Here is a 25,813-nt window from a genome sequence, read left to right as displayed (position 1 = left end):
CTTGAACATTCGTAGTGTCATTCCAAAAAGTGATCAAATTCAACATCTACTCACAGACTCCAACCTTGACTTTCTCTGCCTCTCAGAGACATGGCTCCATAAACACTCTCCATATGCTGCTTTGATTGTGCCTGGCTACAATGTTTTCAGGAGAGACGGGATTGAAGGAAGAGGAGGGGGTGTGATGATTTACATTAAAGAACATATCCGATGTAAACAAATTGAGTGGTCATGTGATAATGAACTAGAATGTATCGGCCTGAACGTTACACTGTCTCCCCAAATGTCTTTTACCCTCATTGGAATGTATAGGCCACCTTCCACCAAAAGTGTGTTTTTTGATCAGTTTAATACCATGCTTAGGGAATGTGATTTTGGGAAAGAGGTCATCTTAATGGGAGATGGCTACAGATGTGAGTGCTACGGGTCAGTAGTCATTTAGGCAGGTTACCTTAGTGTTCATGGGCACAGGCACTATGGTGGTCTGCTTAAAACATGTTGGTATTACAGTCTCGGACAGGGAGACATTGAAATGTCAGTGAAGACACTTGCCAGTTGGTCAGCGCATGCTCAGAGTACACGTCCTGGTAATCAGTCTGGCCCTGCGGCCTTGTGAATTTTGACCTGTTTAAAGGTCTTACTCACATCGGCTGCAGAGAGCATGATCACACAGTCGTCCAGAACAGCTTTATGCTCTCATGCATGTTTCAGTATTACTTACCTCGAAGCGAGCGTGAATTTTGACCTGTTTAAAGGTCTTACTCACATCGGCTGCAGAGAGCATGATCACACAGTCGTCCAGAACAGCTTTATGCTCTCATGCATGTTTCAGTGTTACTTACCTCGAAGCGAGCATAGAAGAAGTTTAGCTCATCTGGTAGGCTCATGTCACTGGGCAGCTCTTGGTCGTGCTTCCCTTTGTAGTCTGTAATAGTTTGCAAGCCCTGCCACATCTGACGAGCGTCGGAGCTAGTGTAGTACGATTCGATCTAAGTCCTATATGAACGCTATGCCTGTTTGATGGTTCGTCGGAGGGCATAGCGGGATTTCTTATAAGCTATAAGGTCTGATAGGAATTCAGGGAACTCAGTGAGGAATGCTGTATATGGCCCATGAGACCTGTAAGCAGTAGCTATAGAAAGTGATTGAGTAGGCTGCTTAGATTTCATGACTACAAGCTCAAGACGAAAACATCTTTTTTTTTGGTAAATTGAAATTTGCTATCATAAATGTTAGCAACACCTCCGCATTTGTGGGATGCGCGGGAGATATGTTCACGAGTGTAGCCAGGAGGTGAGGCCTCATTTAACACAGTCAATTCATCAGGCTTAAGCCATGTTTCAGTCAGGCCAATCACATCAAGATTATGATCAGTGATTAGTTCATTGACTATAACTGCCTTGGAAGTTAGGGATCTAACAATAAGTAGCCCTATTTTGAGATGTGAGGTATCACAATCTCTTTCAATAATGGCAGGAATGGAGGACGTCTTTATTCTAGTGAGATTGCTAAGGCGAACACCGCCATGTTTAGTTTTGCCCAACCTAAGTCGAGGCACAGACACGGTCTCAATGGGGATAGCTGAGCTGACTAAACTGACTGTGCTAGTGGCAGACTCCACTAAGCTGGCAAGCTGGCTAACAGCCTGCTGCCTGGCTTGCACCCTATTTCATTGTGGAGCTAGGGGAGTTAGAGCCCGTAGATAAGATGAGAGCACCCATCCAGCTAGGATGGAGTCCGTCACTCCTCAACAGGCCAGGCTTGGTCCTGTTTGTGGGTGAGTCCCAAAAAGAGGGCCAATTATCTACAAATTCTATCTTTTGGGAGGGGCAGAAAACCGTTTTCAACCAGCGATTGAGTTGTAAGACTCCGCTGTCGAGCTCATCACTCCCTCTAACTGGGAAGGGGCCATAGACAATTACTAGATGCTGACACATCTTTCTACCTGATTTAGACACTGAAGCTATGTTGCGCTTGGTGACCTCTGACTGTTTCATCCTAACATCGTTGGTGCCGACGTGGATAACAATATCCCTATACTCGCTACACTCTGCAGTTTTAGCTTTAGCCAGCACCATCTTCAGATTAGACTTAACGTTGGTAGCCCTGCCCCCTGGTAAACAGTGTATGATTGCTGGATGATTCGTTTTAAGTCTAATACTGCAGGTAATGAATTGAAAACCCAATGACTAGGGTTTTCAATTTGTTAGAGTTAATGGTGGGAGGCTTCGGCGCCTCAGACCCCGTAACGGGAGGAGTAGAGACAAGAGTAGGCTCGGTCTCTGACTCCGACTCGCTGCTTAATGGGGAGAACAGGTTGAAAGTTTCTGTCAGCTGAATGAGCGACACCGGTTGAGCATTCCTACAGCATTTCCTTCCAGAAACCGTGAGAAAGTTGTCCGGCTGCGGGGACCGTGCGAGGGGATTTATACTACTATCTGTACTTACTGGTGGCACAGACACTGTTTCATCCTTTCCTACACTGAAATTACCCTTGCCTGGGCTTGCCGCACATTCTCCTGTATATTATGAGTACAGCGACTGCAATTAGAAGGCATCATGTTAATGTTACTACTTAGCTTCGGCTGGTGGAGGTCCTGACGAACCATGTCCAGATAAAGCGTCCGGAGTGTGAAAGTTGAATGAAAAAAAGTTAGGGAAAAACTAAAAATATAAACGGTAATTCAAAGTAGAAATCGTAAAGTTGTCAGGTAGCAAAGTAAGGTTAATAACAAAACGCACAGCAGCACGTAAACAAGTCTGCAAGTTGTGACCAGAAATGACGCAGGAAAGCAGGCTGATGGATCAACAATCCATGGCTTCTGGTTGAAGTATGTACGTTCAGTCTGTGGGCACGATGTCCTCGATGCACTTATTGATATAGCCAGTGACTGATCTGGTGTACTCCTCAATGCCATCGGAAGAATCCTGGAACATATTCCAGTCTGTGCTAGCAAAACAGTCCTGTAGTTTAGCTTCTGCTTCATCTGATCAATTTTTTATAGACTGAGTCACTGGTCCTTGCTGCTTTAATTGTTGCTTGTAAAGCAGGAATCAGGAGGATAGAATTATGGTCAGATTTGCCAAATGGAGGGCGAGGGAGAGCTTTGTACGCGTCTCTGTGTGTGAAGGAAAGGTGGTCTAGAATGTTTTCCCTCTGGTTGCACATTTAACATGCTGATAGAAATGAGGTCAAACTGATTTAAGTTTCCCTGCATTAAAGTCCCCGGCCACTAGGAGTGCCGCATCTGGATAAGCATTTTCCTGTTTGATCATTGAGTGCGGTTTAGGTGCCAGCATCGGTCTGTGGTGATATGTAGACAGGTAAGAGAAATACAGATGAAAACTCTCTAGATAGATAGTGTGGTCTACAGCTTATCATGATATACTCTACCTCAGGCGAGCAAAACCTTGAGACTTTCTTAGATATCGTGCACCGGCTGTTGTTTACATGAATGCATAGGCCCCCGACCTGTGTCTTACCAGAGGCTGCTGTTCTGTCCTGCCGATAGTGTATAACCTGCCAGCTGTATGCTCTTAATGTCGTCGTTCAGCCAAGACTCAGTGAAACGTAAGATATTAGTTTTTAATGTCCTGTTGGTAGGATAAACGTGCTTTCAGTTCGTCCCATTTATTTTCCAGCGATTGAACATTAGCTAGCAGGACGGAAGGCAAAGGCAGATTAGCCACTCGTCGCCTGATCCTCACAAGGCACCCTGATCTCTTTCCGCGAAATCTGTTTCCTTCCCCTTGCGAATAACAGATATCTGGGCCTGGTCGGGTGTCTGTAGTATATCCCTTCCGTCCGACTCATTGAAGAAGAACTCTTTGTCCAGTTTGAGTTGAGCAATCGCAGTTCTGCTGTCCAGAAGCTCTTTTTGGTCATAAGAGACAGTATCAGCAATATTATGTACCAAACAAGTTATGAACAACGCAAAAAAATAACAAAATAGCATGGTTGGTTAAGAGCCGATAAGGCGGTAGTCATCCCCTTCGGCACCATCACTCATCTCTTGCAGTAATAGTAACAAAAAAGTGTCTGTTTTTTGTTTTCAGGCTGTCTTCACTGACCTGGAGATCATGGCTGCTCTGTTTAGCAGTGCTATACACGATGTTGATCACCCCGGAGTGTCCAACCAGTTCCTCATCAACACAAGTCAGTTCCATCCCTCACTAGCAATCTCACTCATTAGATCTAATTAAAGGATATGTCCTTTGGAGCAAAATGTGTCTGGCCTCTATTACTGTGAAGACTACATTATAGTGTCTGTAAGGCGGAGTTTGATCTCTGGATAAATTGTTTATTCCGTTATTTTGAACCTAATGAATACCTTTTTGTAGTTATACAGGGAGTGCCTTGGAATTGTTGTTGCTTTACTAATGGGTGTTCCTACTGTAGATTCTGAGCTGGCTCTGATGTACAACGACGCTTCTGTCCTGGAGAACCACCACCTGGCTGTGGGTTTCAAGCTGCTACAGGAGGACAACTGTGACATCTTCCAGAGCCTCAGCAAGAAACAGGGGCAGTCCCTCAGGAAGATGGTCATCGACATGGTGAGGCACAGACCGAATGAATTGGAATTGAATAGAAATGAAATATTATCTACTCCTCCATGTTATCATAGTTAAACATAATGAATGAGCCGACATCATAATGATATGGCCATTTAGCAGACACTTTTCCCCAAAGTCACTTACATTTCACACAAACCACAACACAACCCTGGATGTAGACGGCACCATGCTCTAACCCACTGACCCTTTGGAATTAGTGACTGAAGTCAGTGTGATTAATTGGTATTGCCAAAAAATTTCTAAACCCAGAGGCCCAACATAAGCAATTTCTACATAATGTTCATACTAAAATATGTTTGGTATTGTCCTCTGCAGGTGTTGGCCACTGACATGTCCAAGCATATGAACTTCCTGGCTGACCTGAAGACCATGGTGGAGACCAAGAAGGTGACCAGTCTTGGAGTGCTGCTGCTGGACAACTACTCAGACCGCATCCAGGTCAGAGGTCATTCCTAGAGTAGACACACCACTGGCCACATATTAATAGTCTACTGTGACTTCCTCTTCTTTTCTCCGTCTCACACATCTGCATTTATCTGAATATTGTCGCTGTCTGATGAAAACCTAATAACTTATTTTGCCAATTTTTTTATTTATTTTATTTATTGAAAGCAGTAACTCCCCTCATTGTACTCTGAACATGAATCTAGGACCAATAAATTGTATTCAAAATAGCTTCTGAAGTGTCATAATTCTATGTTTGTTCATGGGAAAATATGGAAATTCAATATCCTGAAAAGGTTCTCTTTTAGAGATGAGAGGTTTTCATCAGACAGCGACAACATGTGGATACAGGACAGGTGAAAGCAATTTGAGGGGAGATGAGGAAAGAAAGCCACTTCAGATCATTGAGATGGACGATGGTGTTGAGTCTGAACTGTCTACTGGAGACACGTGTGATGAGTGCAGTTGTCTAAAATAACTCAAGACTTCATAGTGTCATGTACTTTCAAGGTTTCTATATAAATGTCTGAAATATAAATGGCAAAATCAATATGAATAAAAAATGATATACTTCTTCAAAAAGTATCTAAACAACAGATAAACCAAAAACTAACATGGGCCTCCCTGTGTGTCTCCAGGTCCTTCAGAACATGGTTCACTGTGCTGACCTCAGTAACCCCACCAAGCCCCTGGAGGTCTACCGTAAGTGGACCGACCGCATCATGGTGGAGTTCTTCACCCAGGGGGACAGGGAGAGGGACAAGGGAATTGAGATCAGCCCTATGTGTGACAAACATAATGCCTCCATCGAGAAGACCCAGGTACCGTACTGTGCATAGCGTGCATCCAGCCACACGAGGCATGCAGGCTCTCTTACACATGCAGACACAAGAATCTGCATACCCACCCGCAGGTCTCTGTCACTGCTTAACAGACTGTTGCTGGCAAATTATTGTCATAATGTCTGTTGAAACCCACCAAAACAGTGTGTGTTCATATCTCTCATCTTTACTCCCCTCTGTAGGTGGGATTCATAGACTACATCGTCCACCCTCTGTGGGAGACGTGGGCTGACCTGGTCCACCCTGATGCCCAGGACATCCTGGATACCCTGGAGGACAACCGGGAGTGGTACCAAAGTATGATCCAGCGCAGCCCCTCACCCACCCTTGAGGACAGGGATCTTGACGGGGGGCCAGGAGCCCTGGAAGCTACACCGGGGGGATGCTGCGCCTCCGCAGGGGACAAGTTCCAGTTTGAACTCACCCTGGAGGAGGAGGAGGAGGAGGAGGCGGAGGAGGAGGAGGGTGACTCAGACCTGGAGAGCCCCCCCGAGGAGGAGACGTCACAGGGGGGAGAGACCTCTAGGAAGACCCCGGCCCTGTCTCTATCCCCAGAGTCTAGCAGCAGATACCGGCCCCCCTCCCCCCACCCTGGCCGGGCCCTCAGTCTGGCCACCATGTCGGTTAGGAGCCCCGACCTTCTCAGAACGTTGGGCCCCGGGGTGGGCGCGGACGACGTAGGCGATAGGGACAGAGAACTGGGCCAGGAAGGCAGTAGTGTAGCTTACCTACGGCTTGGCACGTAACACAAACCTTGGCCCTCCCTTCAACTTATTCCATCCCTGCCTTGGTTTGTGGGTCCCAGCAGCAATTGGACATGCAGGGTGGGATTTCTATCAAGTCTGTAATGACAACAGTTCCTTTACACTGGAGACACCTTAACACTTTTAATATTGTAGAACAAGAAGTATCGTTTTATTCTCTATTTTCTTCTGTGTGCGAGATAGGACTTTTTAGTCCTGCATTCTGTAGTTGATTCTGGGCGGAAAGTGTCTTAGACTGGAAGGTAGAGAACTGACCACAAGCTAACCAGTCTCACCAATGTCTCCTGATCGAAGCAAGGAATTATACTGAGAAAACAATGTCTTCCTCAAAATGATGGAATATAGATATTCAATGAAATATTGCAAGGATTGTAATCATTTTACAGGGTCTTGGAACTTTTGCACCACACATTTTGAATTCAGTCAGCATAAACTAGTATATTTTATTTAGTTTGTCTCTGAGAATTATGTGAATGTTTTACCAAATCCAGTATGTACCTGAATAGTGAGAGAATTGTAACTTAAACCTCAGGGTATGACGAGATATAAATAATTTTAATGTAGCATGGACGTCTTGGGTATCCCTTAACGGAGACTGCCTGTTTAGAGTTGTGTTACTGATGACAAACAGCTCTTAGAACCTTACCGCTTCAAGTTATGCAAAAATACATATTTATTTGTCTGACAACCTCTATTGATCTCAATTGAAAAGTTGATTAATGAATTTGAGAACTAAAGCAATTTAAATATGAAATATGAAACGAACAGTACCAGTAAATTGTATTTCAAAATCCCGAAGTACTATGATTGATTGGGGTACCCAATACAAGTTGTTTTAAATCTAGACTAACACTGCTTACACTCATGTTTGTAAAGTTGTATGTTTCTATGTGATTATGTTTTACGTTGTCACATTTTCTATTTGATTTGAAATGGTTCCGTTTTGTTATATATATTGGGTATGTCCTCACCATGGGTGTATTCATTTCACCGATTCTGTTGCAAACCGGAAAACTGGTTTCTACTGGAAAGATTCAGGTAGGTCTGTCCCCGTTTCGTTCCATTTGCTCGGTTTGCTTTAGTAAACGATTTCCGTTGCAAGACGTAACGAACACACCCCAGGTCTGTTTGTCTCTGAGCTTTGTAAGCATCATTATCAGGGTGTCTCCATCATACAGTAGCACTTTACAATTTTTGTTGTAGAGGAAGCCCATTCAGTTCTAAAGAACTTGAGCCAAACCATGATTTTAGTGGACAGCCATGGAAGGCTGTAGTTTCTGTCCAGAAACAACCCCTAGGCCTAACACCTAGAGCTGAGAGGAATGGATAGGTGTAAGCAATAGGGAGAAAATTCAACCTAGCAGAGAGTGAGGTGGAGACATTGTCATGTAGCTTAAAGGGGCATGCAGTCAAAAACGTGATATCCTGTGTTTTATATATACATTTCAACACTGAGGTTGGAATAATACTGTGAAATTGTGACAATTATGATAATGCACTTTAACAGCTAGTTCAGGTTACACATCCCTCCCATTAGGCTCCTCGGACCACTCTGACAGTCCTAGCTAAATTCTTGCTGGAGAAATGGTATTTTGCTAAGCCATTTGTTTCTTTTTGAGAATTTTAATTGAAAATTATCTTAATTGTTACCCAGAAATAATTTGATATTGAGATAAAAACGGCTGCATTGAACCTTTTTAAACCTATAAAATCCTGTCAGATCTCCAGAAGTGTGGAAGGGTTAGTGGTTGTTTCTGAACAGGGCCACGGTGTGGACTAATTAGGGCTTATTCAGTAGTGTGTGATGCTTTGAATGTTGCAGATAGAAATGTAATGAACAGCGTTGATATTATTCCCTGAAGTACACAACAGAAAACCATGTCTGGTTTACACAATACTGTACATTCTGTATTGACATTGAATACTTTTTTATTTGCCTGAATAAGCCCCTAATGTCTTGTTTGATTTGTTCTTGAAGGAAACTAGTTTATAGGGAAAATCTTTGGAATTTGCGCAACATTTGCCAACCTAAAGTCGTTATGAAATGTTGAACAAAGTTCTCTCTGAACTGTTGATTGTAATCATGTCAAAGTTTGACTTTAAAATGTGTTGAGTTTCAGTAATTATCAGTTAAAATTATGCTATAATTTTAATGGAAATTGTAATACTTTGACTTTATATGTTGGATGTAATGCTTCGATGTAGAGCTCTATTCAATCCGTATCGCAGAAGTTCAGCGTTACAGCGTGATTGGCATTTAAAGGCAATGTTCCTGTATAACGGAGACTGCACAGTAAACGCTGCATATGTCGGCTCGATCAGAAGTTACCATCATATCGCGTAATCTGTAACGCTTCAGCGATACAGATTGAACAGGGCCCTTATGCTCTGCTCTTCACAGGGCTATAGCTTTTACCTACAGTATGTGAATGTCAATTGACCACAAACATCAATTTTCAAAGTTAATTTCTATTATTGCGTTCGCTGATTGCACCCTAATTTTTAAGTTAAACCAATACTGTACAACTTAACTAGCCCCTGCCAAATATAAGTACACTGAACATTTTTTCCCCCCCATAAGCTCAAAAGGCTTCTCAAATGTTTTATTTCTCCTTTGCCAAGATAATCCTGACAGGTGAGGCATATCAAGAAGCTGATTAAATGGCAGGATCATTTGTGCTGGGCACAATAAAGGCCACTCTAAAATGTGCAGTTTTCTCACAACGCAATGTCACACAAGTTTAGAGTGAGCGTGCAATTGGCATGCTGACTGCAATAACGTCCAACAGAGCTGTTGCCAGATAATTGAATGTTAATTTCTCTACTATAAGCCGCCACCAACGTTATTTTAGAGTATTTGGCAGTATGTCCAACGGGCCTCACAACCGTAGAACACGTGTAACTACGCCAGCCCAGGACCGCCACATCCGGCTTCTACACCTGTAGGATCGTCTCAGACCAGCTACGCGGACAGCTGATGCCACTGGCACGCTGGAGAAGTGTGCTCTTCACAGATAAATCCCAGTTTCAACTTTATCGGGGAGATAGTGTTGTGTGGGTGAGCGATTTGCAGATGTCAACATTGTGAACAAAGAGTTATGGTATTTGCAGGCATAAGCTACAGACAACGAACAACAATTGCATTTTATCGATGGCAATTTGAATGCACAGAGATACCGTGATGAGATCATGAGGGCCATTGTAGTGCCATTAATCCGCCGCCATCACCTCATGTTTCAGCATGATAATGCAAGGATCTGTACATAATTCCTAGAAGCTAAAAATGTCCCAGTTCTTCCATGGCCTGCACAGTCACCAGAAATATCATACATTGAGCATATTTGGGATGCTTCGCACAGCTGAAACACAGCTGTAACTCAGTAAACTCTGAAATTGTTGCGTTTTATATTTTTGTTCAGTGTATATAAAAAAGATCACTGAATTATCCTTAATGGAGGACAGTGAAATCTGAAAATAACAACAAAATTCAACAGCTCCAGCATGGTAAACTTGCCTGGGAACTAACACTGAAGTATTTCCCGCTTACTCTTTTCCTGGTAAGGCCGGGGACAAAGTACACAAGTATTCATAAATAACTAACATATTCTATTCACTCATGTTTGGTAATAATAAGCAACTAGCTCAAATAAGAGCCTTAAATTGTGACTGGAGAGGAGCTGAGCTGTATCGTTGGTAAAGCGTACATAAATCAGTGTCATTCAGTGTTAAATGTGTTGTCTGAGAAGTTAGAATGGTGACTCTTGGTCCCTTTATTGCTTTGCTGAAACTGACATGGTATACCATTACGGTTATTGTTCTGTGTGTCTTTTTTATCTTGGACAGTAGTATATTTTGTCTGTCAAAATGTAAGTACGGTAAGAGATCTTAATTTTTCTGGAGCCAAAAATATTTTACAAATTTGCTTAATTTAAAAGTAATTTTTAAAAACATTTCTGGAGTTCAGTGAAAATGCCAATAAATTATGGAAACCTGTATTTGTGAATCTGATTAAATCTATCGCTGTTCGGAAGTAATTAAACTGTGTTGGATTGATGCCTTGTTCGTGCTTGTCGGAACTAGGAAACTCTAATTTCCGACTTGCTAACTGGTTGAACTCTGCACGTATATAACTACAACCAGTAAGCAAGTCACATTTCTGAGTTTAGTTCCGACTAGCACGTGAACGCGGCATCAATCCCTGACTAATCTTTGAATAATGACGAAGTCAGAGGGTCAAAAATCATACCCCGAAAACATGCCAACATCCTGTGTTATTGGTAATGGTGAGAATGTCTTGGGTGTATGATCTTTGACCCACTAACTTTCTCAATTATGACTCATTCAGGAGGAACCGTACTCATTGTAGCAATCAAATATTTAGGAGTGTTTCCATCGGGCAAAAAATAATCAAATGCATCCAACAAGTTTAATTGTGTGCTAGGAATATGGGACCAAATAAACTGACTACTTTATTTACAATAATCTTTTGGGGTGTCAATTTTGACCCCTACCTTTGAGGGATAAGTATTACTTGTTAAACAAAATCTCTTTCTGAGCAATTGTATTAGTATAAAATAATTTCCCAATTTCTTTGAGCATACAGTATTGCTCATTATTTAAATATATTTTACTCATTACTGCTCATCTTTATCAAGGATGTTTAATTTCAGACCCCACAGTTATATGCACTCTTAGGCTTGAAAGAGAAATCTGTAAATACAAAATTGAACCGTAACTTGTTAGCATTGGGTTAAATTATCAATACATATGGAGTTATTTGACACAGTATCAAACAGAATAAAAAAGTATTACAATACATTTCAGCAACAAGAGTAAAGAAATTAGCGACTTATGATTTATGTTGGACTTGCATTGTCTTTCAAAAGAATGAGAAAAACTGGTACTTATACTGTAACAAAATATATTTTGAAAACATGAATGGCATGCAGAATGACTGTTGGTTTCAGCACAGACTCCTGTCTAGTTTCTTCTGTGCTCCGGTGCAGGCAGGGGGCTTTCCTCCCTGTGGACAAAATTTGGTGATCATTAAATTTTAGCTCAGCCGATGACACCATGTTGAACACAGTTTAATACTCAATTACATTTAAAGTGATCAAACAAGGACCAGTCACACACAACTCACCTTATACATCTTGCAGACCAAGTTAAAAAGTGATGACATTGCTTTGTCCTGAAAGTCACCTGTGTATTCCTGCAAAGACGCAAAAAGGAGGAATTGGAGAGTCATACACAGGCTTGACCTTGGCACATAGTTTGATTCCATGACCTGCTATACACAGTGTATGTGTTCAAAAAGCAGCACTCAGTAACACTATGGTTAATAATCTGTAGATGCCTCAAATTCAACTCTGGACAGTTCCATTGCTCCCCTCTAATTAGGGACTGATTTATACCTGGGACACCAGGTGTGTGCAATTAAATATCAGATCAGAAAACCAGCAGGCTCCAGCCCTCGTAGAGTAAGAGTTGAATAACCCTGCTGTAGTATAGCCATGTTATCTACATTGTGCTCCTAGTTTCAGTCCCAGCAGTGTCCTACCTTATTAATGGTCACCCAGGGGACGTGTGTTTTGGCTGGACTGAGAGCATTGGTCTTCAGGGCGTTCTCATGCATAAGTTTGAAGCCGAGCTCTCCCTTAACACAGGTTGTGACACTGTCCCACGTCATGGAGGGGACGTGTAGCTGTAAGCACTAGGGGAGAACATAATGCATGTAAGAACCAATAACCCAGAGCCCTTAAATGTGTAAACAGAAAAGGTGCACAAATCCATTTGTTTTATTTTTTTTGTTACTTTTACCCCAATTTGGTTGTATCCAATTGGTAGTTACAGTCTTGTCTCATCGCTGCAACTCCCATACAGACTCGGGAGAGGAAAAGGTCGAGAGCCATGCGTCCTCCGAAACACAACCCAACCTTGACACAATGCCCATTTAACCCGGAAGCCAGCCGCACCAACGTATCGGGGGAAACACTGTGCGACCATGTCTGGCCCACCACAGGAGTCGCTAGTGCGCAATGGGACAAGGACATCCCTGCCGGCCAAACCCTCCCCTAACCCGGATGACGCTGGACCAATTGTGCGCCGCCCCATGGGTCTCCCGGTCGCGGCCGGCTGCACCACTCGGGTGGCCCTCACAAATATGCATTTTGAATTAAAAAGAATGCAAGTGGTTTAACATTAAGTTAAAAACAGTACAATGCTCACAGGTTGGGCGGCGGCGAGAACATTTGCTGCAGATTCCATGCAGTCAATGACAGGGAAGGCAGAGTACAGACCCACTGAATGTAGAATACATGCCTAAAGGGAAAGTATGAAATACAAAAAATATATTTCAGGAACAGATTACCTATTTTTAGTGATTCAAGTTATAAGCAGAACTTCAGACATTTCCCATTTTATTGGCAAGCGCACCTCAATCATGTTGCTATGACATTCTGGTTCCCCATGTTCACAGGTGAAGGGAGAATTCCCTGAGGGAAGCTCCTGTGAAAGAACAGGAAAAAGGCTGCAACATGAACACAAAACAAGCTCTCATGTATTCAATAGTCAGAGACTGTGGATGGATCTATCAATCAAAGGCCTGTACTGAGGTACAGCCTGAACTTGTCCAATAACCCCCCCCCCCCCCCCCAAACTGAACATGACTCAGTACTCTCAGAGAAGAGGCCTACCTGCGCATTGCCGTAGGGCACCAGTTTTACCTCCATGATATCATGGAGCATGGCCCAGGTAGGGAAGAGCTGCTGGGTGAGGAAGACCCTGCAGCCTGGACACAGGCTCTCATAGTACAGGGTCACCTCAACTCTGGGTACTGCTGAATTGGGCCTTGTGGCATTGAGCTCCAGACACTGCTTCTGAACCTAGACAGGAATCATGTTCATAGAAAGCTGGGCTGGAACTCGTTCAATTTGACAAATTATTTACATTCTGTTCATATTGAGATATGCCTGGAATTCACACAAGTAAATGTAGGAACCATGCCACTTGCGAACCCACATTTTTCAGAAAAATATGCAAATTGGGCTGCCTGTCTAAACACAGCTCATTAAGGATTGGTGTCAGTCACATGCCCTCAGGAAATCTAGGACCTCTGGTACTCAATTTCAAAAGCATGACTCATTTAACCATGGACAAGGGACTCTTTGAACAGTAATTTAAAACTGAACAGATAATCCTGATAAACATGGGATACTCACATATACATATTGACCTTGTTATATAACATGGAATAGCATAATGTCTTAATGCTTGGTGAGATTAGCCATCGGAAAGTTTATTTGTAAAAAACAAAAAAACAGGTTATTTAATCATTCAGCTGAATAACTTCTGTAGTAGGCTGCATGCGACACATTCAAAAGTACCAGGGTATAATCAAGAAAAAAAAGGTACATGAAAATAGATCTTATGAAAGTCTTAAAAACAGAACCTAGCAACTGGCATTATGTCCGAGTGCAGTTATTTGAACTTGATAACGATACTCCAAACTTACCCCACATTCTATTGCAATTTCCAAACTCCTACACCACTGAGACGGAGGGTATTCACAGCCCGGTTTGGGTTTTGACTTTCCATGGGTGTTCTTGAAAGTAGAGCAGAAAAAAAGAAGGACTAACACTGATGCAAACTTCATGTTGCTTACATGTACTGAAGCCAGCGCCTTCCTTAACATTTCCCTCAGACAACACTGTGACCAATTTGAAGAGTGAGTGGGTTGGAGCTCCTTCCACCAATGACTACAACAATCATCCCAGCTGTGATGATGAAATGGATTCTTGTGACCAAACTCTCTCATTGGACATCCCACAACAGCCATATCATCGTTTCAGACACTTCTTATACAGGGACAATTTGGTAGGCAAAACAGGAATAAGAACAAACTTCAAACTTAGGCCAGAGTAGAATCATTCTTGATTGACTGAATTAACATTAATAGATCATTAATAATGTATTTAGTCACAACATTTGAGAAATAGCAGTACATAACAGTCCATCACGTGTCTTAACTACATAGAAAATTGCCAAGGCTACAGTGAGGAAAACCATAGATTGTATGACCATGTTGTGACAGTAGATGTCACAATTCTTCCAACATTTACACTCAATTGGCTTCTGAGCAAGGGATTGATTTTGTCAAAATAATTTGGGGAAAAATGTCAGGCATTTTGACAACTTAAAAATTAACAATTTTATTAAAGTTTATCATTAGTACCATACAATACTCCCAGTCTGACAAATACATACTATGGAGTGCAGCCAATATTTTCATTAGGTAATGCAATAATTGTACAGAATTTTGTCAATTTAAAAGTGCATTTTGCTGTTCATTAGCAATGTTTTGGGGGGGATTTCTACATTTCAAATTACTGAACTCCAGCCAAGTATTATACACATACTATGTGTATCAAATAACAGTATCTAACAGACTTTTCAGCACAGTTTCACAAATACAAAAGCTAAAAACCAAGCAGTCTTCAAATATTGAAAGTCAACATACAACAAATACTACGACAGTTTATTTCTCGATAACAAAATCTAAAAAAGTTCACTGCTTCCACACAGGCAGCCTATTGTTGATATTTTTGCCATTAATAGTTTTTTTTGACCAATCACATCAGATATTTTCACAGAGCTGATCTGATTGGTCAAAATACCAATTAGTGAAATAAATAATTGGGCTGCCTGTGTAAACAGCCTTTTCACAGTCTTTTCAATCTATTTGGTTATTTAGAGAAAGTAAATCTCTAAATAAGCATGAAATATAAATGTAAAGAATATCACCAAAAGTATTCACACTAGCTTATTCAATTAAATCTGCTCAGGTTATGATGAACAAATAACAAAACACAAACAGGTTTCATAAAAGCCACTTTCAAACAGACCATTAAGAGCCACCAATGATGCCGTCCTTGTCTTAAAATGAGATGTCCACTATGTGGAGTGTTTCTGACCTATCATAGCCAGTTATTGTAAATGAATGAACCTGTTCAAGTCAAATTATAATAAAACCCCTGAAACATGAGCTCCCTATTCATGTTTTTGTAGTGCATTTACAGTAGCAGATTTTAATATTGGCACAGCGACATCCCTACTCAAGCCTCAAATTTGTACCCACTCACAGGCTTTCTCACAAGCTGAGGAAATGTGTTGTTTTACGTTGCACCATCATAGCGGTCTGAGACAGAAATCAAGCACAGCTTTTGTCGACCTCCAATATAATTTATTTTATTTTATTTAACTAGGCAAGTCAGTTAAGAACAAATTCTTATTTACAGTGACTGCCTACACCGGCCAAATCCTAACCCGGACGACGCTGGGCCAATTGTGCGCCGCCCTATGGGACTCCCAATCACGGCCGATTGTGATACAGCATGGAATCGAACCAGGGTCTGTAGTGACGCCTCTGGCACGGAGATGCAGTGCCTTAAACCGCTGAGCCACTCGGGAGCCCAAGTCCACAGAAAAGGCCAGGGGAAACAATGTCACTGAGAACAGACTGTCTAGACCTAGCTATAGATTGTATGCCAGAGAATGTGATATAACCAAAGAATGTTGGTGTCCATTACTGGGCGTTAGAGGAAGGCCCCATACAAACCGCCGCCATAGATTTTTCAACTAACCTGTTATTGGCAATACTTTTTTCACAGAATCGAGAATAACGAAAGTATCTGAAAAATATCAGTTTCCAGTTACAGGTGGTTCTACAAAAAAACAGAAAAAACTAAAATATTACATCCAAGTATTGTACGGCATGAGGAGGTATCTCGACATCTTAGCTGCCGCAGATCTAGCATTCCCAGCATTATTGCAGGAACTAGTAGATTCTACTTCTACGGCCACACGTATAAGTAGGTGACAAACAAAGCACACCAGGAGGCATATCTCACTTAAACATTGATATATTTCTGAATTTATGGTTTTTGTAGAACCAACTGCAACTGGAAACAGACTAAGATACTTTTTTAAACGAATCGAGAATGAAGAAAGTAATCCCCAAGAACAGGTTAGTTGAAAAATCTATGGCGGCGGTTTGTGTGGTTCTTTTCTGTAACACTCAGTAATGGACACTAGCACTCTTTGGTTATATCACATTGTCTGGTGTACAATCTTTAGCTAGTCTTTACCTGGCTGTGGTCATGTCAGTGGAGAGCATTCGTAGTCTTATACTACATGCAGAGCCACCGTGTGCAATTTGAAAACAAACCAGAAACATATTTTTTACTCTCTTTTTTATACAGCACTCTCTCTTGACAAAACAAATCAACTAGATAGTCCCCGTTTTCAAAGACCCGTTGACCTGAAGGACAGTCGAATTGAGCAGGACTCTGGCTGAAAGCTATGTTCAGTAAATAGTCCAGACTATTATTGTCATCGCTCTCCAAGGAGACACTTTTCACCTAACCAAAAGACAAATATAAGAACAGGTTAACCAGATTAACATCAACATTGTTGTCAGCTATAAAAGGTTACACCAATCCCAACATGAACGGCAATCTAACCACTCCTAAAAGTGAGCAGTAAAATGCACCAACATCTGATTAATACATGACAAGTGTAAAGGTCATCACTCATTCAGTGATTTTACTTGAATCAAAATCAATGTCGATGAGGCATCGTGAAGTTGTATGTCTAACTCGCTGCATAGTACTAATCAGTTTGTCAAAGTAGTGTTTCAAGTCTACCGAGAATATCTGGTGTATATGTTAGCATTACAGTACAACTTGTTTCCTGGGAAAGAAGCTCATTCACAAAGTGTGGCAGGTAAAGTCCGATTAAGTAAATTGTGGAATTAGGCTACTATTACCTTAATGAGAGACTGCATACTGCATACCCAATGTGATGCATACTGCATACCCAATGTGATGCATACTGCATATCCAATGTGATGCATACTGCATACCCAATGTGATGCATACTGCATACCCAATGTCAACATGTAGTGAAAAGACCATGCTTTTTATATCTGGTACACAACCCCCATAAGCTCTACCATCTATCCACAACTATAAAATATGAATGGAAATCCATTTCCACCATGCACAAATCCAACACCGCCATCAACTTCAGTCCTCAAGAGTGTCTGCTGGCTTTCATTCATTCATTTAAGTCAGCAACTGATTGAGACCTGGGAAACCAAATGTGCGCACTGAGCCCTGACCCTAACCTGGGAAACCAGATGTGTGCACTGAGCCCTGACCCTAACCTGGGAAACCAGATGTGTGCACTCTGAGCCCCGACCCTAACCTGGGAAACCAGATGTGTGCACTCTGAGCAGTCAGTGGCAGTAGTCCCAGGTAAAAGTCTGAGGGAGTTACCCATCCCTGCTCCAAGGCAATCAATAACCAGGTCTATTTCAGATTTCTAGTTTCATACACAGTGCTGTACAAAACACTTGGCATCTGATTGGGGCAAGGCATCCACACTGACTCTGATCAACAGAGAGAGAATGGAAGACCGAGGATTAGAAGAGAAGGCACTTTCACCACTAAGTGTTCCACCATCAAGGACTGCAACTCCAGTTCACATTACATGCCACTGTCTGTCACAGCAATCAGTGTCCTCAAGCTACACCAGGGGCCATGACAGCATCTAATATCATCAACCTCAAACTATTTTAAACAGTCTTTCAGAAAAAGACCAATTAATGTTTTTGATTAACACATTGGTACTGAATTTAGTCTTCTAGACATGTTCTGCTTTATGTGACAGGGCACATAGCAATGAGTCCACAGAAAGGAGAATGCTTTCTTTGCATGCGTCCCATAGCGCTCTGGGAGAACATGTGTATTAATATGAACGTGCAACAAAACACTACAAGTTAAGCCTTTTACCACATCTCCCAATCATCCAGCCATGTCAGCAACGCTTGATGAAAACAAAAAGTTTGTTAGGTATTTTTGTTCTTCATGTCCAACCCTTACGCCTCTTTAACTGTTGAAAAAAGTTACTACCCCCCCAAAATGGCAAGTCGATTTAAAAAGTAATTCCCTCCATTGAAAGGGAAAATGGAATCTACAGCAGTTACTTTAAAATAGTCAACGTATTTTTATCTTAAAACTGTGTAGTGTTGTAAAGATTTAACAAAAATATAACATTTACAGGGTCTCTTCAAAGTCAAAACCCAGTCAGTCATTACATCTGCCACTTCAACACTATCAAACCCAACGCTCAGAAAGTTACATTTACATTTAAGTCATTTAGCAGACGCTCTTATCCAGAGCGACTTACAAATTGGTGAATTCACCTTCTGACATCCAGTGGAACAGCCACTTTACAATAGTAAAGTTGTTTGCTTTTTTGTTGGGAAAAGTGAGTGTGTGGTCTCAGTTCTGTGTGTGTTTTTGCTCTGTGCCGGGCCGTGTCCGGGTGACGGTGCGTCTCATCTGGGTTGCAGCTGGGTTAGGACAGGAATTGCCAGAGTTACATTCAGCGAGTCGTTGTGCTGGACCAGGGAAGTGTGTCTGTAGTGGAGAATCAGCTCTCTCAGGGAGCTGTACAGGTTGTAAGGCTCGGCGAAACCGTAGCCCGTGGAGGTCTTGAATATCACACAGTGCTTGACGTCCCCGTCCACGCTACAGACGTGAAGTCAACAACAGAACAGTTGGTTAGACACCACGCCCAAACACAGCAGTCAAAGTGATATTTCAGCACAAAATCAAAGTTTGTCAGATGTTTTCAGACCTCAAAGACACCATCAATTTTGAAGATCCTGCTATATGCCTCAATGCCAAATTTTCCTCAGTCCAATAGGTTTGGATGAGCTGACTCAGTTGTGTTACAGCTTAACGGCCCTTTGCGGATAAGATTGGCCGACCATGTTTTCAGATGGTCCCCCACATTTCCCATGCGTTTGAGATTTTCAGGCATCATCTCGGCTGGTGAGTCCGGAAAACATTTGACAAACCTGGCTAAACCCCACCCAACAGTCTAGTCGTATTTCCAACCCAAATCATTATGTGACCGCAGATCAGGTTAATGGGACTCACACTACAGAGCAGGTTAATGGGACTCACACTACAGAGCAGGTTAATGGGACTCACACTACAGAGCAGGTTAATGGGACTCACACTACAGAGCAAGCATAGGAGCCCTTCTGGGACTGGCTGTCTCGGATCAGGAAGGTGCCGTCACCCCTGCCCCTTAGCAGCTCTTCGGCCTGGCCTCGCTTGATGTCGCCCACGTACCAGGTGCGCTCGTCATGGTGTGGCAGGTCATCCATCTCATCCACCAGAGAATATAGGCTGGGAGGGAGAAGAGGGGATGAAACTAGGGTCAATATGACACACGATAAGACATGATTAAACATGGTGATACATCACAACTGTCAGACGACCACATTGGTTTAACTCACTCTTCCACGTCGTTCTTGATCCCAAGCCACTCGTTAATCTTCTTCTGTCTGGTGCCCTTCTGATTGAGCCACCTGGGGCGTTAACACAAGCTAACGGTTAGTTCCCATGTTCCTAAACATTTCAGTTTCGCATTGTAAAGTGTGTGTGTGTATAACCTACACCAGGTACTGGTCTCTGATCTTCCTCAGCTGCATGAGGTCTGGTTTCAGACTGTTCATCTTCTTGTCGATCTCTCGGTTGTCCGTCGCCTGCTCCTTCAGGTCCTGCTCCAGCTTCCGTTTGCTGTCATGGATCTCAGTCACACGAGACTTCAGCTTATCTGAATTACTTTGGATTCTGTAAGGTGGAGCGACAAGATTGGGAGGTCCCCCACTTCATAGTCATGATCACTACAGGCTTCAGTCAGAGGGCTAGTTCAAACCCTGTAGCACAACATCAAAATCCTACAACAGGCAATGTAGATACCTCTCAATCTCTTGGCTGTTGCCCTCCCTGTGGAACTTGTCAATGTACTCTTTGCTGTAGCGCTCTTGGGTCTCGCACTGCTCCTCAAAGATATTGATGGTCTCGGTGAAGGCCTCGATGGCCGTGTGCTTCATCTGTAACTCCTGGAGTACAGGGAAAACAGACAAGGTTTTGCTCATTTCAAGTGCTATGGAACCCAGTCCCAAATGTGACAGTGAAAATGGATGTGTTGAATATGTACCTGAGAGGTGCGAGTGTACTCTTCATACAAGACGTCATATTCCCGGCTCTTCTCCTGGTACTGTTCATGGTACACCTTCAGTTGCTCTCCTACTGCTTCCACGTTGTCCTCTTTCACCACCTGGTCCTGGAAATAACAAAGACCATTAACTACCCAAATCAAACTTTTTGTCACATGCGCCAGATACAAGAAGTGTAGACCTTACCGTGAAATGCTTACTGACAAGCCCTTAACCAACAGTGCAGTTCAAGAAGAGTTGAGAAAACATTTACCAAATAAAGTAAACAATAATAAAAATCAACACAATAACGAGGCTATATTCAGGGGGTTCCGAGTCAGTGTGTGTGGGTACAGGTTAGAGGTAATTTGTACATGTACGTAGGGGTGAAGTGACTATGCATAGATAATAAACAGCGTGTAGCAGCAGTGTACAAAACCAATGGAGGGGGTCAATGTAATAGTCCAGTGGCCATTTGATTCATTGTTCAGCAGTCTTATGGCTTGGGGGTAGAAGCTGTTAAGCAGCCTCTTGGTCCTAGACGTGGCTCTCCGGTACCGCTTGCCATGCGGTAGCAGAGAACAGTCTATGACTTGAGTGACTGGAGTCTTTGACAATTTTATGGGCTTTCCTCTGACACCACCTATTATATAGGTCCTGGATGGCAGGAAGCTTGGCCCCAGTGATGTACTGGGCCGTATGCATTACCCTCTGTAGCGCCTTACGGTCAGATGCCGAGCAGTTGCCATACCATGCGGTGATGCAACTGGTCAGGATGCTCAAAACTTTTTGACATCTGGGGACACATGCCAAGTCTCCTGAGGGGAAAAAAGTTTTGTTGTGCTCTCTTCACAACTGTCTTGGTGTGTTTGGACCATGATAGATCGATGGTGATGTGGACACCAAGGAACTTGAAACTCTCGACCCGCTCCACTACAGCCCCGTTGATGTTAATGGGGGCCTGTTCGGCCTGTAGTCCACGATCAGCTCCTTTGTTTTGCTCACATTGAGGGAGAGGTTGTTTTGATACAACCACAGCAAGATGTTGAGCTCAATGTATTTCAAATAGAGGGGCAGCAAGCAAACTCTCCTTGCAGTCCTCTTGGGGATGCCATGGGTTTGGGATTTTCCTTAACGCATGTGCCATAAGAAATGTAAGGCCTTCCAGAAACAATAAGGGTGCTGTTCGAAGGCTGCATTCCTTTTCTCATATCATCTATTTAAAAACCGAGTAACCCCATTGACATATAAGGCCCAGAAGTTGATCCAAGATGGCGTAGCAGTAAGACGTCCTGTCGTGTCGTGTCCCGTGTATATATCGTTTATATCGGTTTTTTTCTTTCGTTTTACATATTTTTATTCTATTTTTTTCGCATATCTTTTAAAACATTTTGCTAAACCTCAGCTTCCAAAAACTCTCCTGCAACCCGTCTCACCCAATGTAGCTATTTTTCCTAAAGTATTTATATTTACTTCGGAACCGGAACCCCTCAACTGAAGCTAGCCAGCTAACTACCAGCTATGCTAGCGGTCTTCAGCTAACCGGTCATCAGCTAACCTTTAGCTCAGAAAGCTCTCGCCAGTTCGAACAACGCGACTCTAACCAGAGCATAACGGACCTATTTATTTTTTATCCCCGGATTCCCACCGCAAACGGAACATTTTTCAGCTGGATCTTCACAACTAGCTATCTAGCTAAACCGCAACCCCGGATGTTTACTCCTGGCTAGCGTTTCCACCCACTTAGCTTGAAGCTAGCCCGGCCAGAGCCCCTGTGCTACCACCGTAGCATACTCCTGGGCTACAATACCCGGACCCACGACCGGTCTATCGATGTCACCGCATGAAGAGGAATAAACAGACTCACCCCATCGCGACGTCCCCCAAAGGCTAACTCTCTAGCCCTTGCTATCTCCCTGCATGCTAATTCGGCCAGCTAACTGCTAGCTTGTTTAGCCCCAGGTCCGCTAACTGCTACCTTGTTTAGCCCCAGCCTACTAACTGTTAGCTTGTTAGCACAGGCCTGCTAACCGTCTGAATCGCCGCGTCCCAAACACTCACTGGACCCATATTTACTTTCTATCTCTTTTCGATTTTTAATTTGTTTATACCTTCCGGTAACCTGCCTCACCCAATGTGATACGGAATCGCTATTATTTTTAATTTTTAGAACACACTCAAGAACCTCCAGAAGCTAACCAGCTAACTAGCTACAAGCTATTTAGTCATTGTTAGTTTCTTAACCTGGATAACACTCGCCAGTCCAGCTTCCCTGCCCCATCCACCGCTGCCCCCTGGACACTGATCACTTGGCTACATAGCTGATGCACGCTGGACTGTCCATTAATCACGGTACTCCATTCTGCTTGTTTATGTTTTATCTGTCGGCCCCGTTGCCTAGTCAACGCCATTTTACCTGCTGCTGTTGTGCTAGCTGATTAGCTGTTGTTGTCTCACCTACTGTTTTAGCTAGCTTTCCCAATTCAACACCTGTGATTACTGTATGCCTCGCTGTACGTCTCTCTCAAATGTCAATATGCCTTGTATACTGTTGTTCAGGTTAGTTATCATTGTTTTAGTTCACAATGGAGCCCCTAGTTCCACTCTTCATGCCCCTGATATCTCCTTTGTCCCACCTCCCACATACGCGGTGACCTCAACCATTACAACCAGCATGTCCAGAGATATAACCTCTCTCATCATCACCCAGTGCCTGGGCTTACCTCCGCTGTACCCAAACCCCACCATACCCGTCTGCGCATTATGCCCTGAATATATTCTACCATGCCCAGAAACCTGCTCCTCTTATTCTCTGTCCCCAATGCTCTAGGCGACCAGTTTTGATAGCCTTTAGCCGCACCCTCATACTACTCCTTCTCTGTGCCGCGGGTGATGTGGAGGTAAACCCAGGGCCTGCATGTCCCCAGGCACCCTCATTTGTTGACTTCTGTGATCGAAAAAGCCTTGGTTTCATGCATGTCAACATCAGAAGCCTCCTCCCTAAGTTTGTTTTACTCACTGCTTTAGCACACTCTGCTAACCCTGATGTCCTTGCCGTGTCTGAATCCTGGCTCAGGAAGGCCACCAAAAATTCAGAGATTTCCATACCCAACTATAACATCTTCCGTCAAGATAGAACTGCCAAAGGGGGAGGAGTTGCAGTCTACTGCAGAGATAGCCTGCAAAGTAATGTCATACTTTCCAGGTCCATACCCAAACAGTTCGAACTACTACTACTTTTGAAAATTACTCTCTCCAGAAATAAGTCTCTCACTGTTGCCGCCTGCTACCGACCCCCCTCAGCTCCCAGCTGTGCCCTGGACACCATTTGTGAATTGATCGCCCCCCACCTAGCTTCAGAGTTTGTCCTGTTAGGTGACCTAAACTGGGATATGCTTAACACCCTGGCAGTCCTACAATCTAAGCTAGATGCCCTCAATCTCACACAAATCATCAAGGAACCCACCAGGTACAACCCTAACTCTGTAAACAAGGGCACCCTCATAGACGTCATCCTGACCAACTGGCCCTCCAAATACACCCCCGCTGTCTTCAACCAGGATCTCAGTGATCACTGCCTCATTGCCTGTATCCGCTACAGAGCCGCAGTCAAACGACCACCCCTCATCACTGTCAAACGCTCCCTAAAACACTTCTGTGAGCAGGCCTTTCTAATCGACCTGGCCCGGGTATCCTGGAAGGACATTGACCTCATCCCGTCAGTTGAGGATGCCTGGTCATTCTTTAAAAGTAACTTCCTCACCATTTTAGATAAGCATGCTCCGTTCAAAAAATGCAGAACTAAGGACAGATACAGCCCTTGGTTCACTCCAGACCTGACTGCCCTCGTCCAGCACAAAAACATCCTGTGGCGGACTGCAATAGCATCGAACAGTCCCCGCGATATGCAACTGTTCAGGGAAGTCAGGAACCAATACACGCAGTCAGTCAGGAAAGCTAAGGCCAGCTTCTTCAGGCAGAAGTTTGCATCCTGTAGCTCCAACTCCAAAAAGTTCTGCGACACTGAAGTCCATGGAGAACAAGAGCACCTCCTCCCAGCTGCCCACTGCACTGAGGCTAGGTAACACGGTCACCACCGATAAATCCATGATTATCGAAAACTTCAACAAGCATTTCTCAACGGCTGGCCATGCCTTCCGCCTGGCTACTCCAACCTCGGCCAACAGCCCCGCCCCCCCCCGCAGCTCCTCGCCCAAGCCTCTCCAGGTTCTCCTTTACCCAAATCCAGATAGCAGATGTTCTGAAAGAGCTGCAAAACCTGGACCCGTACAAATCAGCTGGGCTTGACAATCTGGACCCTCTATTTCTGAAACTATCCGCCGCCATTGTCGCAACCCCTATTACCAGCCTGTTCAACCTCTCTTTCATATCGTCTGAGATCCCCAAGGATTGGAAAGCTGCCGCAGTCATCCCCCTCTTCAAAGGGGGAGACACCCTGGACCCAAACTGTTACAGACCTATATCCATCCTGCCCTGCCTATCTAAGGTCTTCGAAAGCCAAGTCAACAAGCAGGTCACTGAACATCTCGAATCCCACCGTACCTTCCCCGCTGCGCAATCTGGTTTCCGAGCCGGTCACGGGTACACCTCAGCCACACTCAAGGTACTAAACGATATCATAACCGCCATCGATAAAAGACAGTACTGTGCAGCCGTCTTCATCGACCTTGCCAAGGCTTTCGACTCTGTCAATCACCATATTCTTATCGGCAGACTCAGTAGCCTCGGTTTTTCGGATGACTGCCTTGCCTGGTTCACCAATTACTTTGCAGACAGAGTTCAGTGTGTCAAATCGGAGGGCATGCTGTCCGGTCCTCTGGCAGTCTCTATGGGGGTGCCACAGGGTTCAATTCTCGGGCCGACTCTTTTCTCTGTATATATCAATGATGTTGCTCTTGCTGCGGGCAATTCCCTGATCCACCTCTACGCAGACGACACCATTCTATATACTTCCGGCCCGTCCTTGGACACTGTGCTATCTAACCTCCAATTGAGCTTCAATGCCATACAACACTCCTTCCGTGGCCTCCAACTGCTCTTAAACGCTAGTAAAACCAAATGCATGCTTTTCAACCGATCGCTGCCTACAC

At 43.6% G+C, this 25,813-nt stretch overlaps 3 protein-coding genes across 10 annotated transcripts in view; 1 reads left to right on the top strand and 2 right to left on the bottom strand.

Moving 5' to 3' along the window:
• Positions 1-10,618, top strand: part of LOC135524649 (3',5'-cyclic-AMP phosphodiesterase 4D-like) — a 157,260-nt gene extending 146,642 nt beyond the window's left edge. For all 7 annotated transcript variants that reach the window (XM_064952371.1, XM_064952374.1, XM_064952376.1 and 4 more), the window contains 5 exons: positions 4,057-4,156; positions 4,400-4,554; positions 4,891-5,013; positions 5,658-5,840; positions 6,044-10,618. In XM_064952371.1, the coding sequence (XP_064808443.1) occupies positions 4,057-4,156; positions 4,400-4,554; positions 4,891-5,013; positions 5,658-5,840; positions 6,044-6,607 (1,125 nt within the window). In that variant the 3' untranslated portion in view covers positions 6,608-10,618. The remainder of the gene's footprint in view (positions 1-4,056; positions 4,157-4,399; positions 4,555-4,890; positions 5,014-5,657; positions 5,841-6,043) is intronic.
• A 651-nt stretch (positions 10,619-11,269) lies between these two features.
• On the bottom strand, positions 11,270-14,731 carry ifi30b (IFI30 lysosomal thiol reductase b). The gene is made up of 7 exons (XM_064952380.1): positions 14,139-14,731; positions 13,321-13,509; positions 13,061-13,132; positions 12,854-12,946; positions 12,186-12,338; positions 11,769-11,837; positions 11,270-11,648 (listed from the first exon to the last, which is right to left on the bottom strand). The coding sequence occupies exons 1-7, from the start codon at positions 14,460-14,462 to the stop codon at positions 11,589-11,591; spliced, it is 960 nt and encodes a 319-aa protein (XP_064808452.1). The 5' UTR covers positions 14,463-14,731; the 3' UTR covers positions 11,270-11,588.
• Positions 14,732-14,819: 88 nt separating this feature from the next.
• The window catches only part of LOC135524650 (phosphatidylinositol 3-kinase regulatory subunit gamma-like), a 35,435-nt gene continuing 24,441 nt past the window's right edge, over positions 14,820-25,813 (bottom strand). For both annotated transcript variants that reach the window (XM_064952378.1, XM_064952379.1), the window contains 6 exons: positions 20,705-20,830; positions 20,464-20,606; positions 20,158-20,334; positions 19,998-20,069; positions 19,714-19,887; positions 14,820-19,218 (listed from right to left, as the gene is read on the bottom strand). In XM_064952378.1, the coding sequence (XP_064808450.1) occupies positions 19,026-19,218; positions 19,714-19,887; positions 19,998-20,069; positions 20,158-20,334; positions 20,464-20,606; positions 20,705-20,830 (885 nt within the window). In that variant the 3' untranslated portion in view covers positions 14,820-19,025. The remainder of the gene's footprint in view (positions 19,219-19,713; positions 19,888-19,997; positions 20,070-20,157; positions 20,335-20,463; positions 20,607-20,704; positions 20,831-25,813) is intronic.

Source organism: Oncorhynchus masou, chromosome 31 (assembly GCF_036934945.1).
Source record: "Oncorhynchus masou masou isolate Uvic2021 chromosome 31, UVic_Omas_1.1, whole genome shotgun sequence".
NCBI lineage: Eukaryota > Metazoa > Chordata > Actinopteri > Salmoniformes > Salmonidae > Oncorhynchus > Oncorhynchus masou.
The sequence above is the reverse complement of the archived record's forward strand: the minus strand, read 5'-3'. Positions and strand labels throughout refer to the sequence as shown.

Coding starts and splice junctions, on each gene's coding strand:
- ifi30b (XM_064952380.1), bottom strand. CDS start 14,462: ATGGCTGTTGTGGGATGTCCAATGAGAGAGTTTGGTCACAAGAATCCA. Junction 13,133..13,320: donor TGCCCTACGGCAATGCGCAG/GTAGGCCTCTTC, acceptor GTTCTTTCACAG/GAGCTTCCCTCAGGGAATTC. Junction 11,838..12,185: donor CCTGGGTGACCATTAATAAG/GTAGGACACTGC, acceptor GCGTCTTTGCAG/GAATACACAGGTGACTTTCA.